We start from the raw sequence: 27,235 nt of genomic DNA on the forward strand, positions 1-27,235 counted from the left end.
AATGAGTAAGAAATAGGACAGCGGGTAAGCTACTATGACCAGCATAGTGAAAGGATTATTGTGGTCAAGATAAGCAACAAGCCAATGCACACCACAACAGTGCAGGTCTATATGCCTACTAGTTCAGAGAATGATGAAGAAATCGAAAGAATATATGAAGAGAGAGAAGATTTAATGCAGTATGTAAAAGGTGATGAGAATCTAATTGTGATGGGAGACTGGAATGCAATGGTAGGCCAAGGAAGAGAAGGTAATACAGTAGGAGAATTCAGACTGGGACAAAGGAATGAAAGAGGAAGCCGGCTGGTTGAATTCTGCACCGATCACAATTTAGTCCTGGCTAACACTTGGTTCAAACACCACAAACGATCGCTGTATACATGGACGAGACCTGGAACACTGGAAGGTATTAAATAGACTTCATTATGATTAGGCAGAGATTTAGAAACCAGGTGTTGGATTGCAAGATTTTCCCAGGAGCAGACGTGGACTCTGACCACAACCTGGTGGTCATGAGGTGCCATCTGATGTTGAAGAAATTGAAGGAAGGAATGCAAGGAGATGGGATCTAGACAAGTTGAAAGAAAATAGTAGCAGGGATTGTTTCAAGGAACATATAACACAGGGACTAAATGAAAAGGCTAAAGGAAACACAGTAGAGGAAGAATAGACAGTCAGGAAGAATGAGATCAGTAAAGCTGCTGAAGAAAAGTTAGGAAGAAAGGAAAAATCACCAAAGGAACAGTGGATAACTCAAGAGAGACTAGACCTGATCGACGAACAATGAAAATACAAGAATGCAAAAAATTAGGAGGGCAGAAAAGAATGCAGGTGAATAAAAAATGAAGTAGATAGAAAGTGCAGGACAGCTAAGGAAGAATGGCTGAAAGAGAAGTGCAAGGATGTTGAAGGTTTTATGGCCCTAGGAAAGGTGGATGCTGCATACAGAAAAATCAAGGAAACCTTTGGAGAATGGAAATCTAGGTGTATGAACATTAAGAGCTCAGATGGAAAGCCACTTCTAGGGAAAGAAGACAAAGCAGAAAGATGGCAGGAACATATACAACAGTTGTATAAAGGTAAAGATTTAGATTATTTGGTTCTGGAACAAGAACTGATGAAATAGGAGACCCAGTTTTTTGGTCAGAGTTGGACAGAGCTGTGAGAGACCTAAATAGGAACAAGGCACCTGGAATTTATGACATTTCCTCTGAATTACTGACTGCCTTAGGAGAAACCAGAATAGCATGGATATCCCATCTAGTGTGTAAGATGTATGAGACAGGAGAAGTGCCATGCGATTTTCAACAGAATGTTGTTATATCTATTCCCAAGAAAGGCGGTGCTGACAAGTGTGAAAACTACCACACCTTTAGTTTAGTTCTCATGCCTGCAAAATTTTAACATGTATTATTTACAGAAGAATGGAAAGACAAGTTGAAGCTGAGTTGGTAGAAAATCAATTTGGCTTGAGAAGAAATATAGAAACACGTGAAGCAATCCTGACTTTACGTCTGATCTTAGGGGATCAAATTAAGAAGCACAAGCCCACGTACACAGCGTTTGTAGATCTAGAAAATGCATTCGATAATGTTGATTGGACCAAGCTAGTTGAGATTCTGAAGGTGATACGGATCAGATACCGAGAATGAAGAATTATCTATAATTTGTTTAAAAATCAGTCTGCAGTGATAAGAATCGAGGGCTTTGAAAAAGAAGCAGCAACCCAGAAAGGAGTGAGGTAAGGCTGCAGTTTTTCCCCTCTCCTTTTCAGTTTTTACATAGAACATGCAATAAAGGAAATCAAAGAGGAATTTGGAGAGGGTATCAAAGTTCAAGGAGATGAAATCAAAACCCTGAGATTTGCTGATGATATTGTTATTTTATCTGACTCTGCAAAAGATCTGGAGAAATTGCTGAATGGTATGGACAGTCTTGGGGAAGGAATACAAGATGAAAATAAATTAGTCCGAAACAAAAGTAATGGAGTGCGGTTGAAGAAAGTCAGGTGATGCAGGTAATATTAGATTAGGAAATGAAATCTTAAAGGAAGTAGATGGCTATTGTTACTTGGGTAGTAAAATAACTAATGATGGCAGAAGTAAGGAGAACATAAAATGCAGACTAACACAAGCAAGGAAAGCCTTTATTAAGAAAAGAAATTTGTTCACCTCAAACATTGATATAAGAATTAGAAAGATGTTTTTGAAGACTTTCGTCAGGAGCGTGGCATTGTGTGGAAGTGAAATATGGACGATAACTAGCTCAGAAAGAAAGAGAATAGAAGCATTTGAATTGTGGTGTTACAGAAGAACGTTGAAGGTGAGATGGGTAGATAGAATCACGAATGAAGAGATATTAAATCAAATTGGTGAGAGGAGATCGATTTGGCTAAATTTGACCAGAAGAAGAGATAGAATGATAGGGCACATCTTGAGACACCCAGGTTTTGTACAGTTGGTTTTTGAGGGAAGTGTAGGTGGTAAGAATGGTAGTAGTCCAAGATATGAATGTGATAAGCAGATTAGAGCAGATATAGGTTGTAGAAATGGAAAAGTTAGCACAGGATAGGGTGGCATGCAGAGCTGTATCAAACCAGTCTATGGACTGATAACTCAAACAACAACAACAACAATCAAATTTATTGCCAGAGCCATGATCATGAGCATGTTTGTAACTGTTTTCAGTTTATATGCTTAATTATTTGTAACATTTGTATTAACTTTTGCACTCATATGATTCAGATTCTTCAGTTGAGGTGAATAAAATGGCAGAAAGAGCTCTACTCCGGTTACAGCAGAAACTTCAAGGAGTTGAACTGGAGACTGTTACAAGTGTTGCAGATCAAGTCGACCATCTTTTGCATCAAGCATCAGATCCTGGCAATCTCAGCAGATTATATTTTGGATGGCAGCCTTATTTGTAACTTCATCCAAGAAATAATTATGTTTGAGATGTATATGTTTCACTGATTATGTGTGATACAAGGATTATGAGCATTCCCTTTATTGCAACATAGTCCAATCATGTTGTATTTTCAGATATTGTGCCTTGTAACACCATTAATATGTGCCAATATTTTGCCTTCTTTCTATGCTAGGCTATGCCAAAACTAAAGGGATTCACATTGAGATCTGCGGTGATTTAGGTATCGATATAAATCTTAATACACAAATTTGAAATTTGTATCAAAATTTGTATCAAGTGTCACCTTACACACTCCAATCGAATCATGAGCCATCAATTTAGTCAAAACGCTAGACAAAATGTTGCCTCTCCAACCAATGTTGGGAGCAGGTGCTATAGTAGTATCATAATTTTTAAAGAATAAAAAACACGAAGAAAGAATATGGACAAAGGAGCACAGCTCAAAATATTGTAATACAAGTGTCATTGATGAAGCTACAAATTTTTTCAGTTCTTTTTGGAAAGCATAATGAAAAATATGTATTTGTTTTGTGTCAAAACTACAGTCTGCATATCTTTCATTTTTCAACAAGTTCTGTTATTACTATATTGTAAAGTTGTCTATTCAAATAGTCTTTCTGCTTAGAATTCCAGAAACATGGATATAATTGGTACATATTTAAAAACTCTTCCCAAAAATCTCAATACAGACATGATTGAATTGTTTTGTTAGCCCCTTACAAAGAGGTTGATACATACATGCTGAAACATATAGAAATTGATATCACTGGCATGCTTGAGGTATCAGGGTTTCACGATTGTGATATTGACAGTGATACATACCAATACTGATACATTGGTACTGAGATAGTCGAGTACACATTGTGATTTGTAGTGTGGTACTGATACTTACAATATGTATCGATACTGCTATCATCATGTATGGGAACCTTAAAAGTGAGAAGTTGTAGACCATATTTTGAACTGAACTCGCAAAAAAATTATAGATCTGATAAGTCTAAGACTGAATGCCAACATTTATTAATAGTGGAAAGTGTTATATCTCCAAATATAACATCAAGATTAGTGAAGCTCTTTCAGTACCAAAATTAAGAGATGATTCAAATGTCAAAATTAGTGCTTTTTTTTACTCTCTGTAACAATGCAGTATTGAAGTCTTTTAATTTGCATTGTATTTGCATGGAGAATTCACACCTTTTTCCTGAAAGATGAAATTCCTCACATTGGTAAAGAATGTTCACTAAAGATTTGTTTGCATGAACTATTGATTTTAAAGAAATCTTTTAGTTTTAATGAATCAAAATTTAATGATGATGATAATGATGATAATTGGCTATGCCTACAATTTTGCTGGTATGTTTTATTTAGAGAAATGGCAAGAGTGATCATGTTTGGCAAGAAATCTTTGAGATGAGTCCTCATTGACTTTGAATTTCCAAACAGTATTTCATTCTTAGATTGAACAGATTTGTATCATACAAATCCTTATAGAACGTGCTTATTAGTAAGCATTGTACTTACGTTACCAATTATGTCTTGTGTTAACATATTGTCTTTTTTTTGTGGTTGGCCTTGAAGAGGCACTCATAATGCAAATCAAAAATCATGGACATATGTAGTATATTGAGCTATGTATTTATTTCATATTGCCATTATGTCTATAAAAAGCACTGTGTGAAATCTTTCAGTTTGAAAGTTGGCTGGTAAGATTCTGTCACCTAAGATTCAATACTGTGCAAGTTATATCTAGATTTCCTGTTCTTAATGTATGTTTTATTGGTCATATTTCTCTGACATCATCGACGACATCACCATTACCATCATCACATATTGATTTCTTCTTCTTCTTTCAGGACTACGACAATGTACATTTCATCACACTATAGTTAAATAGCCTCAGAGGTAAATTTGCAAGCATCACTTGATCGTAATGTTGTTTTCCTATCCATTATAGACATTTTTATGACTGGGTTAGCTCCCTCTGTGGATTAGTGGGGGAGTGTCAGTCTCTGGATCTCAAGATTAAATTCAGTCTTAGAATATAAAAGATCCTTGATGACATGTTCAGTGTCTATTCAGTGTACAGTACTATTTTTTTTTTTTAAACAGTAGATTGTCCAGTAAATTTCCAGTTTCTCTGCCATCTGGTAGGAAAAACAGAATGTCAAAACTGATAAACAGGGCAGCTTAAATGGCATCAAATCAGAAATATGCACACAGAAGCTGAGGCCACGTTATTATTATTATTATTATTATTATTATTATTATTATTATTATTATTATTATTATTATTATTATTATCATCATCATCATTATCATTATCATTACACACCAAACAAAAAAGCAGACCCCTGTATTACGTGATAACTTATAATTTCTTGGCCTATCTTTGGGGGGAATGACAGCAGCATTTTGTTAAGGCATAGTCGCGACAAGTCTATGGATGGGGTTCATGTCAATTTGAAGCCATTCTTCCATCAACCTGTCCCAAAGTGCAATGAGATTTCTAGGAGACTGCTACTGCACTTGTCCTGTTGTGGTTATACCAATAATTTTCGATAGGTTTTAAATTCAGGGACTTCACTGGATGGCAAATATGGAAGAGCTCCTCTTCATGCTCGTTGAACCACTTGGCTTGTCCATATTTGGATTATCAGCAAGATGGTGAACAAAAGACAATAGCTGTTCATCCAAATGTTCAGTATGCTCCTGTTGGTTCAAGTGCATATCAATTGTGACATTAGGGCAGTGGACATGAAACACCCACAGAACATCACAGACCCACCTCCTGCCTGTATCACGCCTCACACACCTTCCTCATCGAAGGCTTAATACCTCCAACAACAGGTTTAATATAGTAAGCTATGGCGGCCAGTATCCAGTATTCGGGAGATAGTGGGTTCGGACCCCACTGTTGGCAGTCCTGAAAATGGTTTTCCGTGGTTTCCCATTTTCACACCAGGCAAATGCTGGGGCTGTACCTTAATTAAGGCCACGGCCGCTTCCTTCCCAGTCCTAGCCCTTTCCTGTCCCATCGTCGCCATAAGACCTATCTGTGTCGGTGCGACGTAAAGCCAATAGCAAAAAATGTAAGCTATGTATTGTTTAAAAGCATTGTCTCTGTCTTTTTAATTTACATAATATACATCAGATTTAATCATAGCCATTTGTATTTACATATTACAATTCATACTTTTAAAATGTCCTCCGTAGAGATGCCGGTTCCTGCCGAATCAGAGCTTGAATCCGTGTTAATTATCATGGGTTCCATCGGAGGGATGTTGTCAGGAAGTTCATCATTCCCAATAATGATTCTCAATTTCAGTTTAAAGAAACTAATTGCACTTAGAATCATCACAATCTCTCCTGAAAACCAAGATCTCAAATAAATTTTGGCTGTGAATGGGAACAATGAATATTGCTGAGAATGAATGTGTTTCACATGCTTTCGATGAATAATGTTTGAGTCAACAACAATATCAGGTGAAAATAAACTGAGCACGGTAGTACAGCAACACTGCGCTATCAATTTCCCACTCAAAAATCTGAAAAAATCTTGTGCAAGTTTGAAATCTTGTTTGAGACATTTGAGGCTATAACATATTAAAATGTTTTCATGTTACATAGTTTTAAAATCGAGGTTTGGCCAGAAAATGACAAAACACCACGTTCTGTTTTTGTTCCAATTACAACAGCTGAAGAAATAAACAAGATAAGAAATGTTGTGTACTACTGTTAAGTGCAGAAAAATGGAGTTATAATTTGGTGCAATTGGTTGCACCCATTCAATGTTTATGGAAGTTTACACTCAAGTATCTATACTTTCAAATTTGACAGTATGACTGAGCCTGTCCTTGCTTAGCTGTGTTGGTTAATTTTTTCCTTAATTCTGTATTGAACATGAAAGGGGATAGAACATCAGTATAGAACATGTTACCAGATACCTGTGTTTGGTGAGTCTCTTTGTACATATTAGATTCACTTGTGAAATGGAATGTATTAGGATTATTACAGTTGCCTTAGAACTTGGATGTAATCCAAACACTACAAAACCTGTGATATAATCATCATGATGACTCATGTATGTGAATTACTGCATCTTATGGCTCTTAGAACCTCAGTTATCAAGAGTAAATTGTGAACTAATACTACTTCAGAAAATTTTAATAATTTGATTGACTTTTGTTATTTCAAATAAACAGTATAAAAGATTTTGTCAGTTACTGTAGTGCAGTTTTACTTCTGAACATCTTTTGTTTATTGTTGTGGAGAGTGAAAAGAGTTAATCATGTTTATGTATCATTTCTTCTTTACTTTAACTGCTCAGGAAAGCATTAGGGCACCATACCTGTTATCACATGAACAGACATACTGTTAACATAACCACCAGCGGAGTAATATTGAGCACATTTTCTGAAAAGACCTCCATCATTCATTCTCAATTACCTTGTATTTCTACACTCAGAGCAGTACACTTACCACCATCATCATCATCATCATCGCTGTCGTCGTCATCATAATAATTTTTCCTTATCCAGATGCACCCATATCATGACAAATTTGGTTCCTCTCCATCATTCTCAATTAATTACTGTATTCTGGTTCAGATTCAGTTCTTTAACCAGGCCTGTCTATCATAATTCAAGTAGTCATTGGCTTTATTTTTGTTATGTTTTTATATTATACATCTTCATTACAGTCTGTTATGCCTTTCAGCATTCAGTCTGCAAGCCTTTGTGAATTAACTAAGCACAATCCTCTAGTTCTTGGCCTCATTTAGTACCACATCTCTTATCATTAAAAACTGAGTCTAGCCATTATTGCCTTTATCTCCTTATACTCCATGGTCAAGTCTATTATTCTCCTAGAGAATATATCATCATATGTTCATCTTGCATGTCCCCACCACCTGAGCCTCTTTAGCCTGTACATACAGATTCATCCATCAAGTTTATTCCTAACAGCCCATATCTAATAATTTCAAGTACCTTCCTACCATTGTTCCCACTTGTTCATACGAGTAATCATTCTGACTACTTTCATTGCGATTGCTTCCAGCTTATGAATAAGATATCCTGAATCCACTCAGCCTTCAATGCCGTACAGTAAAGTTGGTCTGAAAATTGACTGATATAAAGATAGTTTTGTCCAGAAGAGCACTTCTCTTATGGAATACCATTGATTTTTACTTTGAGCTCAGTGCACTTTGATTCAGTTTCACTTAGTATACCACCATCCTAAGGGAAAAAACATCCTGAGTACTTGAAATTTTTCCACTGTTCTAATTTCATATTCTGTATCCAGCATTTGTCTTCTTAAGTTTTTTCCTTACTGACATAACTTTAGTCTTGGAAATGCTAATTTATTTGCTGTACCTCTTTTGGGACTGCAAGATATTTGTTAATGATTATTTTAAATTCTGTAACATTGTTTGGAATTTATTTTTTAATACTGTATTTCATTTAATGTGTGCAAACCATCTTGGTCTGTTTTTCTCTGTATCCCCCTCTTCTCTCTCTTGTCTTCTGTAATGTACTTCTCAGGAATTCCATTTCTGCTGCTGTCATTTACTTTTAATCCTTCTTTGTCAGTGAATTGGTTTCAGCTGCACCTAGTGGTCAGCGTATTGGCCTTCGGTTCAGAGGGTCCCGGGTTTGATTCCTGGCTGGGTCGGGGATTTCAACCTTAATTGGTTAATTCCAATGGCATGGGGGCTGGGTGTATGTGTTGTCTTCATCGTCATTTCATCCTCATCATGACGCGCAGGTCGTCTACTCGAGTCAGATAGAAAGACCTGCACCTGGTGAGACAAACCCGTCCTGGGATATCTCGGCACTGAAAGCCGTACAACATTTTTTTTTTTTTTTTTTAGCTGCGCTGTTATATTAGGTCTGCAATGTGCTTGATAGCTACATTATTTCTTTAGCCTTCATTGGTATATTTTATAGTTCTACAGTATTCAGAAAGCACAACCAAGTTGGATCGTCCTGCTAATTTCCTCATGACCAGCCTAAAATTCTCCAGTAAGTCAATTCATAATTACTGGTAGCTTTTCCACAGGTTTAATACTTCCATTCCTCCTTTTGTTTTACCAACATTTTTTTTTATTTTTTTTTTACAAGACTTTTCCCTCGTCACAAATAACACTATGTCTACTTTTGTTCCTCTGTATACTGCTCTTTCTACCATCATGGTTATAAATTACTGACGGTACTCTTTGCTGTCTGGTTTCAGTTTGAAACAATCCTTTTTGCCCACTCATATCTTGACACAACTCTGGTCTATATACCTTGGTGGTGGTTTGAAAGAAAAGTAATGTATTGCACTTACTGATGAGACTTGGGTAGTAAAGAGACTCAATTAATTGTATAGTAATTACCAAGATATTTGTATGTATTGAAGGGAACTTTAACATCACACTGTTTAAGGAACTTTGTAAATTGTTCATTTGAATATTGTATATATATAAAAATGTGTTATTTATTAAAAATGGATATTTTATTAATATTGCATTTAATTTTGATCTGGTATTACTGAATGAATGAATGAATGAATGAATGAAGTTGACCTGCCATTGTGTTTATCCTATCTTTCTATACATTTGTGATGTGTTTGTTCCTTTCCTTTACTTATATTGACCCATCGGTTTCCTTGTATTTTCCTAGTCTTTTACCTTCATTATTCATCTGTATCCTATTTCTCTTTTATTTTTCTGTGTTTATCCATCTTATGTCTCATCCTATACTTCCCACATTAGGACTTAGATCTGACAAGATGGCCCCTCAATGAGAGCTGAGGCCCATCCTCATTTTGAAGCTGGGAAGCAGAAACAAGCTCATCAGGAAACTGAGAAGATGTGGATGTAAGGGAACTATTGATGAAGAGAGAGTTTATCTGTGTGAAGATGTGAAGATTGTCCTAGTCTTTTGTGTTTGCATGTTTGTCCTTGTTTCTTATTCTATTGCTTCCCTTCAAATGCTGACCTGTCATTGTGCATTTCTATCTTTCTATACATGACATGAATGATGATCTCATCTTTATTCACTCTTTGTCTCATTCTAGTGTTCAGTCTCAGTTACTACGTATTTGAATGACCTGGTAAAACATTAACAGAGGTACTATATTTTTCTACATTAGGTTTCTTTGGTGGACTGACCATGTGAAGTTAAGCTTGATGTTCCTTCTAATAGTACTGCATTCAAGAATTTTAATGATGTCACCACAAAGACACACACACACACACACACACAAAATTCTGTCATTTGTGTACACTGTTTTATTTATTTACACATATTTTTTACACGCACTAATAAACTTCCATCTTGAAACAAAACACTTCTATGAAGAAGTAGAAGAAGACTGGAGACTGCAGCACTTGCATGTCAACCAACCAACTACCAACATAACCAATTCAGTACTTGACTTCAAACACTCGGCTAACACGACTTCCACACAAGTCTCATCAAAACAACTCCACTCTACTCCCAAGATTGCCTCTTTATATACGTTGCCTGGCCAGGCTTCGAGAAGAATATGACACTACTTGTTTTCACGTAAATTCGAGAGTCTCCAATAGCCTATTTACAATGTAAGGAAGTTTCTACTCAATTCGAGTCACACATTGTGTTGTTCTAGACTATTACAGTGTGTTGCACAATGTTGCAGTGGATTATACATCATATATACAGGTAATAATAAATTATGTACTATTAATTATGTGTTCTTACATTAAATAAACTTGTATTAATATAATTATATCAGATGTTTCATGACATAACCTCACAAATAATATGATCATGATTATACCAAATAATGTCCAGGCATAACTACATAAATAATAATACTAATAGATCTAAACAACTTCATAGCCACACCTTACAAGCCATAATAATAATAATCGATATTTGCATTATTTACACATGGGTTAAACAATATTGTTTCCAAGTTATATTGGTCTATTACATTTGCGTCAAAGTTAAGCTTGATGTTCCTTCTAATATTACTGCATTCAAGAATTTGTATGTAGCCAGGTGCAGGCATCTTTGTTTGGGTGGTAAGAGTTTATTTGGTAACATTCAATGGTTTAGTTTAGTTCAGTTTTGTTGCTGTTACATTCTTGACCTCTAGCTAATCCTTCAGCTTGTATAAGTTCTAGAATTTTTGTTTTTTTAAATTCAGTACCTCCTCTGATTTTGTTGTCAGTTTTTCAGCATAGATTATAAGCTACCTTATACAGTACTGTTCTTTCTCGTGAGAAAGCCACCGTCAGATCAGTGACTTGAACAGTGGAAGTGCTGGCTTTCCAAGCCCAAGTTGACAGGATCGTTCCCAGCTCAGGCCAGTGCTATGTGAATGTTTCTTGTATGGGTAAATCTAAGAAAGCAGTGAAAAAATGTTGACATGAAAGGTAAATGAAGTTCTCTTTATTTGTTTAAAAAAAAGTAAGAGGATAAAAACATTCCAATGTGTAGAGCCTGTCTACATGAATAAACCTTTTCCTTATTTCCTAACAGAATAAGGAGGAGAAGACCTAAATGTTTACAGCATGTGATGGGTGGCTGTTTCAGTAATAATAATAATAATATTGGTTTTATATCTCGCTAATTACTTTCACGTATTTTGGAGACACCAAGATACCAAAATTTTGTCCCTGTACCTTCAAATACCATTGGACTGAGCTGGGAACAAACCTGCCAACTTGGGCTCAGAAAGCCATCACTTCTTAGTCTCTCAACATTCTGTTTTGAAAGTTGTGCTGGTGACTGTTTCCCTCTAGGTGACTGAATATGTAAGACCATAATAGACCTAATGGAGAAACATACATAACTCAATAAAGGGAGAGCAGAAAATTAACTAAAGAGGATAAATCTATCAGGCTTCACACCTTGAGGTGGGTGACGAGTCGAAGATGAACTGTATAGGGGCATTGTAAGGGGTAACACTAAGAAGAGAAAGAAGTTAGATGATTTGAAAAATGAAGATATTGATAAAAGAAGAGGAAGGGCCATCACAAACATGAAACTTAAAAAGAAGAATGAAATATTTATTGCAACCAGTGACCATATAAACTAAGCAATATTTAACACATTGAGGTCAATGTCATTTATTGTAGAGAACAAAGTCCATACAGCGTACGTTCTCTGGTTTTCATTGTTGTTGCTACGAAACAAACTTGCTATGTGCATTGATCGCCACTACAATATATGATTTGGTTCCTGTAGTTCTTTAAAAAAAAAAAAAAAAAAAAAAAAAGCATGGCAGCAAACTACAGCTCTACACATCATATTCTTCCCTTCAAATTGTGTCAGAGCTCTGTCGACTCAACAGCAGTGTGTGTGTAATGGCGGATGCAGGCAAACATAGACTGAACAACAGTGCTTTATACCAAATGAACAGACTTAACAGATCATACATAATTAGAGATGAGAATTTTAGGCACTAAAACAGTTAAAATAGGCAGGGATATCATCATCATCATCATCATCATCATCAGTTTTCCACTCCAGTTGCCCGGGTGTGGTTTACGAGCACTCTCCACTTCTGTCTGTCCATGTACCACTCTTCTCTCAAGACGACATCCCAGCTGACTCCTCTTGTTCCTATGTCCTCCTTCACTTGGTCCAGCCATCTCTTCCTAGGTCTTCCTACCGGCCGTTTTCCGGCCACGACTGTGTGTAGCCATTATTTTGCTGTCCTTCCATTGTCCAATCTTTTGACATGGCCAAACCATTTCAAACGGGCCCTTGTCACTTTTTCATTCAGGGATGGGTACACACCAACTTCCTCCCTTATTCTTTCATTCCTTACCCTGTCCCTTTTTGTCTTCTGAACCATAGTACGTAGGAACTTCATTTCTGCGGCTTGTAGTTTGCTATCCACTTGTTGGGTTGTTGTGCAGGTTTCTAGGCCATATGTTAGTATGGGGGTGAAGTATGATTGGAATAGAATCTGCTTTGATCTTAAGGGAACTTGTTCGTTCCAGAGGAGGTTCCGAACTTGATGGTAAAACTGAGCTGATTTTTGAATGCGGTTGTTAATCTCATGCTGTATTCTGTTATCACTTGAAATGATGCATCCAAGATATTTATATTGGTCTACTGTTTCCAGCTGTGTACCTTCCAGCATTATTTTTCCTTTCTTCTTCTGCCTGTTGACAGACATAGTAACAGTTTTCGATTTATTTATTGTTAATCCGTGTGCTTTCAAATGTTCATTCCAGGTGTTCAGCCTCTCTTGGACTTCCTTCTCTGTATTTCCCCAAATTACTACATCATCTGCAAATGCAAATGCATTGATGTCCATATTGTTCTTCTGCTTAATTTCATTGTCCCTATACCTTAAATTTCTACAGTTGGACTAATTGGCAATAATGCTTATATATTATGCATTTGTTTTGTAGAAAATAATACTATTAGAGATGATGTTTCCAGACAGGCATATAGGCTCTTAAATTAGCCAAAATAGGCATGTAAATAGGCACTAACATGTAAAATAGGCAACAAAATAGCCATGAAAAAATTACTTATAATTTAATAACACAATTACTATAAAAGGAATTTACAAGCAACGTTTCAATGTTTTCCGATAGCAATCTTGTTCTCCTGTCATGTATAATGTTTTTGTACTGAGAGAAAGATCTCTCAGCATCACATGAAGTGATTGGACAAAACTTCAATGAAGTCACTTCATCTGGTTTTATTTCGCTGACAGCGGCTGCCTTCCCAGAGGTTCGGTCAAAACTTCCCCTGACTTTTTCCACAATCCTAAATGACTCCACCAGGGGCATGCCACTCTTCTCCAACTTGGTGATTGCTCCCGGCAGCTTGTTGAAATTTGAAGGTGCGAGACATATTAGCTCCCAACGCTGCAGTGCATAAGAGCCTCTGTGGCTCAGGCGGCAGCGCGCCGGCCTATCATCGCTGGGTTCCGTGGTTCAAATCTTGGTCACTCCATGTGAGATTTGTGCTGGACAAAGCGGAGGCGGGACAGGTTTTTCTCCGGGTACTCATTAATCATTGCCCCAGAGGAGTGAGACAAGTTTCGACAGCCAGCACAATTTCTATCCTCGCTGCTAGATGGGGGTTTCATTCATTCCATTCCTGACCCGGTCGAATGGATTTTCATTGCAGTGCATAGGGCTGAAGAAAATGGTTGTTGGTCGAATGGATTTTCACTGCAGTGCATAGGTCTGAAGAAAATGGTTGTTGGTTGCTGCCCAAAGTGGACTGGTAGAAAGGCTGCATTGATACAGATTTCTGTACTCGTGTCAGATGCATCGCAGGCTGCGTTGATACAGATTTCTGTACTAGTATCAGATGCATCGCAGTATTTCTAAGTTGATCTATGTATTTTTTTCTCACATTTGATCTGAAAAATAATAAAATTGACATAAATTACATTGTCCCTATATCTTAAATTTCTACAGTTGGACTAATTGGCAATAATGCTTATATATCATGCATTTGTTTCATAGAAAATAATACTATTAGAGATGATGTTTCCAGAAGTACAAAACATTAAAGTAGGAACAAGGGAATTCGTAATTTACATGGAAATATGTCCTCAATGATTTCCAGTTATAATTTGTTAGTATCGTGTCGAGTTCACCGGGCGAAAAATATAATAAAAGAGACGTGAAACGATACCGGAGTAGCGTAGAGGAGAGATCCGTCCTTTATGCTTGCCAAGGACCCACCAAGCTGCCCCTGGCAGTATTCTTACTTACACTGACTGACAGAGCAAATGCAACACCAAGAAGGAGTGGTTCGAAAGGGATGAAAGTTGGGGAAAAAACAGAGACGGCACGGACGAATAATTGATGTTTATTTCAAACCGATATGCAGGTTACACAATGCGCATGGCATCGACTCAGTAGGATGTAGGACCACCGCGAGCGGCGATGCACGCAGAAACACATCGAGGTACAGAGTCAATAAGAGTGCGGATGGTGTCCTGAGGGATGGTTCTACATTCTCTGTCAACCATTTGCCACAGTTGGTCGTCCGTACGAGGCTGGGGCAGAGTTTGCAAACGGCGTCCAATGAGATCCCACACGTGTTCGATTGGTGAGAGATCCGGAGAGTACGCTGGCCACGGAAGCATCTGTACACCTCGTAGAGCCTGTTGGGAGATGCGAGCAGTGTGTGGGCGGGCATTATCCTGCTGAAACAGAGCATTGGGCAGCCCCTGAAGGTATGGGAGTGCCACCGGCCGCAGCACATGCTGCACGTAGCGGTGGGCATTTAACGTGCCTTGAATACGCACTAGAGGTGACGTGGAATCATACGCAATAGCGCCCCAAACCATGATGCCGCTTTGTCTAGCGGTAGGGCGCTCCACATTTTCTGCCGGATTTGACCTTTCTCCACGCCGACTCCACACTCGTCTGCGGTGACTATCACTGACAGAACAGAAGCGTGACTCATCGGAGAACACGACGTTCCGCCATTCCCTCATCCAAGTCGCTCTAGCCCGGCACCATGCCAGGCGTGCACGTCTATGCTGTGGAGTCAATGGTAGTCTTCTGAGCGGACGCCGGGAGTGCAGGCCTCCTTCAGCCAATCGATGGGAAATTGTTCTGGTCGATATTGGAACAGCCAGGGTGTCTTGCACATGCTGAAAAATGGCGGTTGACGTGGCGTGCGGGGCTGCCACTGCTTGGCGGCGGATGCGCCGATCCTCGCGTGCTGACGTCACTCGGGCTGTGCCTGGACCCCTCGCACGTGCCACATGTCCCTGCGCCAACCATCTTCGCCACAGGCGCTGCACCGTGGACACATCCCTATGGGTATCGGCTGCGATTTGACGAAGCGACCAACCTGCCCTTCTCAGCCCGATCACCATACCCCTCGTAAAGTCGTCTGTCTGCTGGAAATGCCTCCGTTGATGGCGGCCTGGCATTCTTAGTTATACACGTGTCCTGTGGCACACGACATCACGTTCTACAATGACTGTCGGCTGAGAAATCACGGTACGAAGTGGGCCATTCGCCAACGCCGTGTCCCATTTATCGTTCGCTACGTGCGCAGCACAGCGGTGCATTTCACATCATGAGCATACCTCAGTGACGTCAGTCTACCCTGCAATTGGCATAAAGTTCTGACCACTCCTTCTTGGTGTTGCATTTGCTCTGTCAGTCAGTGTATATAGAAGAACGAAAACGCAGGCACTAAAAATTCTCAGATTTGTGAACATTTTATTTGTTACTATTCGCTGGCTTTGGTCAGCCGGGTCAGCTGTCATGAAGATTATTTTACCACGTAATTTGATTTTGTCGTGACATGTGCCAATAACCTTATTTTTGTCACAAGTTAGCAAGACTCCAGAGGGGATGCAAGAGGCTTGTTGGAAACTTCGCGGCGCTAAACTGGGAGCTTACGCCCCTCAGACTTTTTCCTTCCCCCCCCCTACAAAGGTTACTAACCAGACCTCACCAATTCAGACCAACGGTCTTTTCACTATCTTGTAAAGATAGTCTTGGCAACCTTGTAAAACAATGTGGCATCGTCCTAGCCGGGCTACATTGGATCTGCAACCTGTGTTTCGCAAAGGCTTAACGGAAGTGTAATAGAATTCACGATTTTCAAAGGGAGTTTTAAAAATTGCATTTGTTGTAAATCTCTATTTCCACAGGAAATGAATCACAGTTCAAAATACCGATTTAATTTTCATCCATTCTGTGACAAGAGACCACCAGCATTCTAACTCCTCGTTCAGTAATTTAATGATTATTTACATTTTAGCAATATAAATTGCTGAAAGTTCACGACTAATACGGCATTGCAACAAAACAACGTGCCACAATACATAAATTAATAGGCCTATATATGCTATAATGAAATGCGATCATAGTGCTCACCACGAACCTGCTACGCTGGCGTAGCAGGGGGAGAGGTGATACTCCCACGTGGCGCGTCCCAGGTGGTGGATAGGGGAGTCCTAACTAGTTATGGGACATTCGATTCATTTTACTGATTTCCTGGTGAGAAAATGGGGAAACTACGGAAAAACCATCTTAACAGCTGCCGACGGTGGGATTCGAACCCACCATCCCCCGAATGCAAGCGCATAGCCACACAATATTAACTGCACGACAACTCGCTCAGTCATTTTTTAAAAAAAAGTATTTTTCTATCAGCTGAGGATTTTTTTTAATAGTCATATTTTGTATAGGCTACCCGAGATGTACAGTAGCCCGCTGGTTTTCTGATTCAACATACTGTTATTGCGTCTGTCCACATATGATTGAAGTCTTGTGCAACGATGTGACATATGAACTGAGAGAATACTGAGCCGTTCTTCCCAATATAAAACAGGTACTTTTGAGTGGTCATGAGCATGACTCATAGTCATAGGGCAGGCTAGAGTCGAGTTTAATTGTCAAATGTCAACTAAGTTATAATACTAAGATTCATTAAACTAATAAATAGTATAACCTAATAGCCTACCTACTTACTAGCTACTTCAGAATTATGTTGTGACTACCTTTTTAACACTGCAAATAAATCCATCTATTATTTAAACCTCCCTGTAAGAAGAGGACAGTGAATGCAAATGGGTATTATTTTCAAATGAGCTGAGCTCGAGAGTCCATTATAGCATACGATTCTTTCAGTGTAGCATGGCTCACTGTATGTCTCGCTGCAGTGGGCCGATAAGGAGCCGTGTGTATCTTGTGTCTCACTGAGCCGTGCTCGTTCACGATTCTTTCGATGTGCCATGGCTCACTGTATGTCTCACTGCAGCGGAAGCTCGGCTCTCCGCGTGTCCAGTGAGCCGATAAGGAGCCATGTGTATCATGTGTCTCACTGAGCCACGCTCGTTCATGATTCTTTCGATGTGCCATGATTCACTGTCTCGCTGCAGCGGAAGCTCGGCTCCCCGTCAACGTCCAGTGAGTGCGCCACTCAGCACTGTCCACTGGGAGTAAGCTGAATCATGTGCCGTGAGCTCGCCGTTCCTGTGAATCGATTCACTCGGACACTTGAATGAATCGATACACTGCTTCGAATCATACATTCAGTAGCCAACACTAGTCCTAACCGGCTTGCCGGCGGACTTGAGGGAAATAAAATACCTCTCGCGGACCAAACACACTACCCCCTGTGGGTGGGGGACGCACATGTAGAATACACCCGCGGTATCCCCTGCCTGTCGTGAGAGGTGACTACAAGGGGCGACCAAGGGATACTGATATTAGAACCATGAAACTACTATTGATTAGTACTATCACGTGGGGAACACCATGGGTCGCCTTTACTTACGAGTAGTACCACTGTATTTGGTACACAATAGGTTTGTGATTAGTAGCAGCAGAGAGTGGTTCCCCTGTGGGTTTCCAGTACCCGTGCGTCGTACCCATGTGAGCAACACCGCGGGTCTGGGCATAGCCTGTGAGTTGTACCACTATATGAGCAACACCGTGGGTCTGCGTTGCCTGTGATTAGTACCCCCTATGTGAGGAACACCACGGGGCCCGTAGGACCGGCACCCATGACTAGTACACCTAGGTGAGGAAACTCATCGGTTTGTGTTGGCTATGAGTGGCATCATTGTGTGAGAAACACCATAGGTCTGCGTTACCTGTACGAAGTACAATACTTGTGATTAGTACCATCTTGTGTGGAACACTGTGAGTCTTCGCTACTTTTGATTAGTACCCCAACATGACAAATAGCATGGTTCTACTTTACTCGCGACATGTACCATTCTGTGGGGCCTTAGATGTGGATTTTGCACCCCTTTCGACATCAAGCATCCTCGATTCAGGATTCTGCTTTATGAGTGGTCCCTTGGTCAGTAATAAATTATATATGATCCTTTTTTTGAGTTGACTCCACTAACTTTTTTGTTTGCTCATTTTTTGTTTTTTGCTACATGTCCATCCATTCCTTCTTCATGACGAATTTTTTTCTTTTGGTCAGTTTATGATTTTGAATTTTTTGTCATTTCATTTCGTACCGTTAGGGGCCGATGACCTCGATGTTAGGCCCCTTTAAACAACAAGCATCATCATCATCATCCTCATCATCATCATCATCATCATCATCATCATCATAGTTCTCAGTCACAAAAAAGATAAAAGGAACAAACAAACTTACCTCCTTACAGCAAGCTTGACAGACTACTTTTCCATCTGTAGTGAAATTGGGATGCAAAACACTTCTTCTTTTTCTTCTTCACAACAAATCACAACACATTCTGAACACAGCGTACGCATACAACAGTTTGCATCGAAATGGAGGTACAGGGCATATGGGTTGTGCAACATAGTTCGACATTGATTGGTTCTCGTATATGTGGTTTTTTTGCTGATGGCTTTACGTCGCACCGACATAGATAGGTCTTATGGCGACGATGGGATGGGGAAGGCCTGGGAGTTGGAAGGAAGCGGCCGTGGCCTTAATTGAGGTGCAGCCCCAGCATTTGCCTGGTGCGAAAATGAGAAACCACGGAAAACCATATTCAGGGCTGCCGACAGTAGGATTTGAACCCACTATCTCCCGGATGCAAGCTCACAGGCCCGCGCTCCTAACCGCACGGCCAACTCGCCCGGTCACATAAGTCTTAGGAGGTTGTAGCGGTTGAAGGTTTCGAGGTCAAATTGTTCCTTGTTTCTCCTGTTGGAGATTTCCCTAGAACTATTTCTGGTGACTTCTGAGAATTCCCATTTTTGTTCGTGGTGTAAAGAGATATTGAGAAAAGAGAAGGTAATTCTGTCGAGCACACTAGCTACAATATAATGTACTGGAAGAAAATAGGCTTTTTTAAAATACAGTCAAAAGGCATCAAATACTCAATTATACTCCAAATAGGCACAAACCCCTCAGATAGGCATTTATAGGCACAATAAAACCAACAAAATATAGCTAAAAAGACCCGAAAACGGATTTATATCTCAAAAGCCTACATTTCTAAAGACAGGAATAAAATGTGCAAATAGGCAAATTCCTGTCTCTATACATAATATTTATGTACTAATTATTATGCAGATTTATCTCTTGTACAGACAATTCTGAACGGCCTAAAGCCAAATAAACTCATTGTCGGTCATATTTTAATTAGTTAACCTACTAATGTAAATCCACTTTTTCCATGGTAAGGGATTTATCAATTGTGTTACAGTTTTTACAGATATGAAGTAGAAAGTAGTATTTAATTTTAAAATCCAAAATTAATGAAAAATGACCAGCCTGCACGGTTAAATTATATGAAAGTGAGGAAGACCTCAGTGTATTAATAATACATATAATAGAAAACTTGTAACGCTATTTTCATTCCACGCTGCAATTTTTTTTATGACTGATTTATGCCTCTGCCTGCAACCAATAGTGTGATCCACACAACTCTCTACAGTGCTTGTAAATACAAGCTGGGCCCAGCTGATGAAATCCTTGAGTTCTACAAATGAGATGATGAAAACTGTGCAGAGCAAATCTGGTTATTATATGCCTTAGAGCATAGTTTGCTCACCTCCATACCTGCAATATCTTGGCATCAGTCACATAGAAATCCCTCCAAATATCTGTTCTTTTGACAATTACTGTAATTCATGCAATTATTTCAGTTCTATCACAGCAGTTCTGAAGCAGTCCAAAAATTGTGCTTGTTGTCTGAATCTTAGTTTGTTCTGTATGTCTACCTTTCAGATGTTTGCTTCTTCCATATTTTTACATATCTTTAGTAACCAGGTGCATTTTGTCTTTGGGTTGTTGTTTAAGTGGTTGAATAGTCTCTTGGTAAGGCTATTGACATTCATTCTTACTAAGTGACTGTAAAAAAAAATCTCTTTTTTTCTCATTGTATTAATTATTCTCTTAGTCTTTCTGTGTAGTTCTTCATTACTTCTCTTAATGTACATATCGTCTTTCTTACGTGCACCTGAGATTTTTCTGTCAATATTTTTCTTTCTTTCTGATATCTTTAAGTTTGTTTTTCCTATTCATCTTCAATTCTGCTGGGGATAGGCACTCTGGTTTGACCACCGTGTTGTAGTGTCTGATTTTTGTATTGGCGTATAGAGATTTCTTGTTGTAAACATGTTTGGTCAGTTGGTATGACAATTCCTGTTTTTTGGCTCTCATTTTGTTTCCTCCTTTGTCGAGTCCATTTGGCTGTATGATTTCTCCCAGATACTTAAATTGGTCCATTCTTCTAATTTTCCCATAATGTGTGTTGATATGGTTAGGTGCGCTTTTGTAGATTGTTATGAATCTTGTCTTTTCAAAGGAGACCTGCAGTTTTGTTTTCTCAGGTATCTCTTTCAGTGTATTTATCTGTATGGTGGCTGTTTTTGTAACCTGTCAGTATCAGTCGATCACAAGGTTGATTTTTGGGCTTTCCAGTGTCCTGGGCATTCACATATTACTTTCTCTGGTACAGCGTTGAACAATATCCAGGAAAGTCCATTTCCCTGTCTTAGCCCTGTTTTGATTTTGAAGGGCTCGGAAATTTGCCCCATGATTTACTTTTGATTTTGGGCTTGTGAATGTTTGTTTGATTGATGTCATTGTTTTGTCATCTTTTCTCTGATGACCTGTTAGAGTTGTTGATCTGTTCCATGCAGATGCATCCTCTAAGGACCCTGCTTGTTACTCACCCATTCGTTGCAACTGAGTACTGTTTACCTGTTTGGTTAAATTTCCTTTATGTGAAGAAGATTGATATCCGGTTGAATAACTCCATGCGTTTGATGAGAGGATCTATAAAGAGCACCCCTCTAAAGTGGCTCCCTCTCCTAAGCCACATCTGTCCATCACATCTTCGCAGATGCAGAGCTCTTATTCAAAAATATTGTAAGATAGTTCACAATCGACAACTGCCCATCCATGAAGATCTCGACGGCATACATATTGCACCGTTCCTGCGTCCAGGCATAGACACAAGAGATCCTGACTAGCTCTAAATTCAATTGGTTCAATGACTAAGTTTTATGGGTATGGGTTCCGTAAGAGAAAAACGTTCAGGTCGGTTAATGGTAGATTCTAACTAACGTTGAAAGACATCTCTTACCCGTTACTAGTTAGATACCATACCCTTATTAGCTCATGGAGAAGTTGTCGTCAACTGAAGATACCACTATCTTATAACTAATACTTATTCTAGGAACACATAGAAAGAATGCTGAGGTTATACTATCTCACATTTATTTAAATATTAAGTTAGACATTATAAGAAAAATCATCTTAAATTCGACCCATGAAAACTTCTTGAAGTGAGTAATTTGTTGTTATTCCTACAGTCTGTATTCTTCACCAACATCTCAGAAAAATCATATCCTCCGAACTCATCGTAAATAAACGCATTCTAGGATTCTACCATTTCATTTCATGAGTCCATTGATCTCTCAACATTATAGAATATTAGAAGAAATATTACATAACATTTGGGAATTAAAAAGAAACATATGGTTTCATTCGTAGGCAATTCACTTACGAAGTTGGGCGATAATGAATTAAACTAATATGAATGAAATTAATTATATTTACATGTGCCATACTGGCAAAAAAATAAACATTAAAATCAAGAATATTAAGAGTGTTGGATGCATCCTTTAAGAAAAAAAATAAAAATTGTATCAATTACTATTTACAATATCTCTGATTAAACTTTTTTGAGAAATAAAGAACGCTTATGGAATCATCGAGTTGGTGTTCAGATAAGAATTGGAGTTCAAATAGTCTGAATGTCAGTTATTCTTCGAATAAATATGAAATTCAGTTCGTTACTACCTATTCCTTACTCATAGGACTGACACATATTTCAATTTACACTAACTGTCTGTCTCGATGCAGGTGTAAAATTCTCAATAAAAACTATCTCAAAACTTCTCCTGATTTTGAATTGACAAGTACACTCACGTATGTTTCATGGTTTAAATATTCACATTCGCATGCTCAATTGCCTCTTAGTTACTCATATTTCCCTGTGTCACTCACCATAAGCTAAGCTATGTCCAGTGTAAGTCGTAATCACCCTCCAAGTAACGTTATCATAAGATTTAACTTATAAACTTAAGGTAATGTGACCTTAATTTTAGTGATAAGTATTAGTCTACATGCATATTTGGTTGTAAGAAACGTCATCATACATACCCTATGAAATTATCATCACACCTACTACTAACGGAAAATCTACTTGGTCAGAAGACACTATCTTCGACTAAAAATAATCCTTTTTGAATAGCTATGTCACCAGTGATTAGTCTAGTAGGTTGAATATTGTTCAGAATAATGTTATACACAGTGAGAGTTTTCAAAATCATCCAAAATAATTCAGTGAAGGCTTAAATATTATCGTGACTACATGTATGACTCTCTAGAAAATCCTAAAATGGATAAAAACATTGCTCTATTAATCTCGAGATCGTATCCTAAGCTATGTGAAAATGCATAGGATTAAGAATTATCATATGGAATTGGCAAGAATTCACTGACACTCTCAGAAACATCATTTGAAAATCACATCGTCTCACTTAGAACAACTATGACTATCTCTCTCGAAGAAAATAATAAATATGACCATCATAAATCACTATCATCCTTATACCATATCTATAACGCGTCAGTTATTACTCACATTTCACGTATAATAAATTTCTCTCTTCATCATATGCAAATCACTTCATTAAACTGCACGCCAACGTGCCTTGACATTCTTAAAATGCCCTCTTTACTTCCTATCGTCATAGTGCCAAATTTAACATCATAACTCTGAGTAATCTACTGCCTTATTCCTTCATAAACACTTCCTATATACGATCTCGCACCGAGTGACTTTGATTAAAATAGTATACACTGGTGTTAATGTCAACTTCACACTTTACTCTTCACTGATAATAATAATAATAATAATAATAATAATAATAATAATAATAATAATAATAATAATAATAACACTAACTATTTATTCTCACATATCACTAGAAATATTACGATTGGAATATCACTTGGTGACCACGCCTACTAATGAAAATGACATTTCATATAGATGAATACCTACTTCCAATAATCTCATCTAGACTTTTATCTACGCACTGTCTTCGCACAAATACACATATCAACATATAATTATAAAAGGTAATATTCTCTTACTTACGAAAACGACTCAGATAATGGACTTAGCTTTGCTCAAGGTGGTCTCGATGTCTTCTCATCTCCGGTCATCTGAGATTAGGATCTCGTCATCTGGTTCCTCCACGAGTGATCGGGTTCATCGTAGCTCTCCACAATTGATTACTGGTCATCTGCGATGATCAACATCGTATCGCCTCATCAGGATCCAAATAGCGTTGCCTTGCTTCCTTACAGGCTCATAGTGGAATCTCGTACGTATGTAACAGAATAATAACAAAATATGTGATTCATTGCTGTCATTCTTCAACTAATATATCTCTTGTGAAGCTCAAATTGTATGGATTTTGCTATGGTACAGTTAGTCCAATATGCCAGCTCCAAATCGACTAGGATAATTATTAAGTATTTATTCCAATTTGAAAAGGAACTTCTTTCCTCTATATTTTTATTGGTGCGAACGCACTCAACAGCTGATCAGTACGTATCTTTTACTATTAAGCGGCATCGGGCAAATTTATTTAAGCTCTGCACCACTTCGTGACGTAGCTCTATTGTAATCTGGTTTATCTCCTTTTATAGTATTTTATCTTTCGCACAGCGATTAAATCTTGATAACAAGTGTTGGGCGTGTAGCCGCGAATTATATTTCCTTCCAAATTACGGTATTTACTCCAGATGAATAACCTCTTTCAGTCTAGTCCTACGTCTTCTTACTGCTTCAAGGTCTGATTATATAGTGAGTGATGAGCAAATTTTTTTCTTAAATAATAGGTTTAAATAATGTCCATTTGTCATTCTTTTCCTGCGCCTTCTATACATGGTTCTTTCCATAACTGACTGATGAAAATAATTACATTTCGGCCCGTATTGATGTTAAATGCATTTATTTTAACATTTTGATCGCAGAGACTCCATGTTTGTTCCTACCAGCTCGTATAAAGAACTGTGAAACGGCACAATATTGATAGACTATGTTAAGGCACTCTCCACTTTGACTAGCTAAAAGCCTTATTGCCAGTAATTTTGACCTGAAATGGTCCATGAATGCCAAATATTCTCATTTTTGGAATCACAGAACGTTTTACAGATTTTGATCTACCTGGTGAAAACTAACTGCATAGAGACTAAAGATGGAGTATGTTGGAAATCAAACAGAAGAAAATATCTTCTCCAAAGTGTGAATATGGGACTGACAGAATCAATCAATACTGATCAATCAATCAATACTGATCTGCATTTAGGGCAGTCGCCCAGGTGGCAGATTCCCTACCTGTTGCTTTCCTAGCCTTTTCCGAAATGATTTCAAAGAAATTGGAAATTTAATGAACATCTCCCTTGGTAAGTTATTCCAATCCCTAACTCCCCTTCCTATAAATGAATATTTGCCCCAGTTTGTCCTCTTGAATTCCAACTTTATCTTCATATTGTGATCTTTCCTGCTTTTATAGACGCCATTCAAACCTATTCGTCTACTAATATCATTCCACGCCATCTCTCCACTGACAGCTCGGAACATACCACTTAGTCGAGCAGCTCTTCTTCTTTCTCTCAATTCTTCCCAACCCAAACATTGCAACATTTTTGTAACGCTACTCTTTTGTCGGAAATCTCCCAGAACAAATCGAGCTGCTTTTCTTTGGATTTTTTCCAGTTCATGAATCAGGTAATCCTGGTGAGGGTCCCATACACTGGAACCATACTCTAGTTGGGGTCTTATCAGAGACTTATATGCACTCTCCTTTACATCCTTACTACAACCCCTAAACACCCTCATAACCATGTGCAGAGATCGGTACCCTTTATTTACAATCCCATTTATGTGATTACCCCAGTGAAGATCTTTCCTTATATTAACACCTAGATACTTACAATGATCCCCAAAAGGAACTTTCACCCCATCAACGCAGTAATTAAAACTGAGAGGACTTTTCCTATTTGTAAAACTCACAACCTGACTTTTAGCCCCATTTATCAACATACCATTGCCTGCTGTCCATCTCACAATATTTTCGAGGTCACGTTGCAGTTGCTCACAATCTTGTAACTTATTTATCACTCTATAGAGAATAACATCATCCGCAAAAAGCCTTAGCTCCGATTCCACTCCTTTACTCATATCATTTATATATATAAGAAAACATAAAGGTCCGATAACACTGCCCTGAGGAACTCCCCTCTCAACTATTACAGGGTCAGACAAAGCTTCACCTACTCTAACTCTCTGAGATCTATTTTCCAGAAATACAGCAACCCATTCAGTCACTCTTTTGTCTAGTCCAATTGCACTCATTTTTGCCAGTAGTCTCCCATGATCCACCCTATCAAATGCTTTAGACATGTCAATCGCGATACAGTCCATTTGACCTCCAGAATCCAAGATATCTGCTATATCTTGCTGGAATCCTACAAGTTGAGCTTCAGTGGAATAACCTTTCCTAAAACCGAATTGCCTTCTATCGAACCAGTTATTAATTTCACAAACATGTCTAATATAATCAGAAAGAATGCCTTCCCAAAGCTTACATACAATGCATGTCAAACTTACTGGCCTGTAATTTTCAGCTTTATGTCTATCACCCTTTCCTTTATACACAGGGGCTACTATAGCAACTCTCCATTCATCTGGTATAGCTCCTCCGATCAAACAATAATCAAATAAGTACTTCAGATATGGTACTATATCCCAACCCATTGTCTTTAGTATATCCCCAGAAATCTGATCAATTCCAGCCGCTTTTCTAGTTTTCAACTTTTGTATCTTATTGTAAATGACATTGTTATCATACGTAAATTTTATTACTTCTTTGGCCTTAGTCTCTTCCTCTATCTCGACATTATCCTTGTAACCAACAATCTTTACATACTGCTGACTGAATACTTCTGCCTTTTGAAGATCCTCACATACACACTCCCCTTGTTCATTAATTATTCCTGGAATGTCCTTCTTGGAACCTGTTTCTGCCTTAAAATACCTATACATACCCTTCCATTTTTCACTAAAATTTGTATGACTGCCAATTATGCTTGCCATCGTGTTATCCTTAGCTGCCTTCTTTGCTAGATTCAATTTTCTAGTAAGTTCCTTCAATTTCTCCTTACTTCCACAGCCATTTCTAACTCTATTTCTTTCCAGTCTGCACCTCCTTCTTAGTCTCTTTATTTCTCTATTATAATAAGGTGGGTCTTTACCATTCCTTACCACCCTTAAAGGTACAAACCTGTTTTCGCATTCC

The 27,235-nt window shown here is 38.3% G+C and overlaps 1 protein-coding gene across 1 annotated transcript in view; it reads left to right on the plus strand.

Annotated features, from left to right (window-relative positions):
- The window catches only part of LOC136863856 (serine-protein kinase ATM), a 570,640-nt gene extending 567,714 nt beyond the window's left edge, over nucleotides 1–2,926 (plus strand). The window contains exon 40 of the mRNA XM_068226546.1: nucleotides 2,745–2,926. Within this exon, the coding sequence (XP_068082647.1) occupies nucleotides 2,745–2,926 (182 nt within the window). The remainder of the gene's footprint in view (nucleotides 1–2,744) is intronic.
- The last annotated feature ends 24,309 nt before the right edge of the window (nucleotides 2,927–27,235 follow it).

The sequence above is a fragment of the Anabrus simplex genome, chromosome 1 (genome assembly GCF_040414725.1).
Source record: "Anabrus simplex isolate iqAnaSimp1 chromosome 1, ASM4041472v1, whole genome shotgun sequence".
NCBI lineage: Eukaryota > Metazoa > Arthropoda > Insecta > Orthoptera > Tettigoniidae > Anabrus > Anabrus simplex.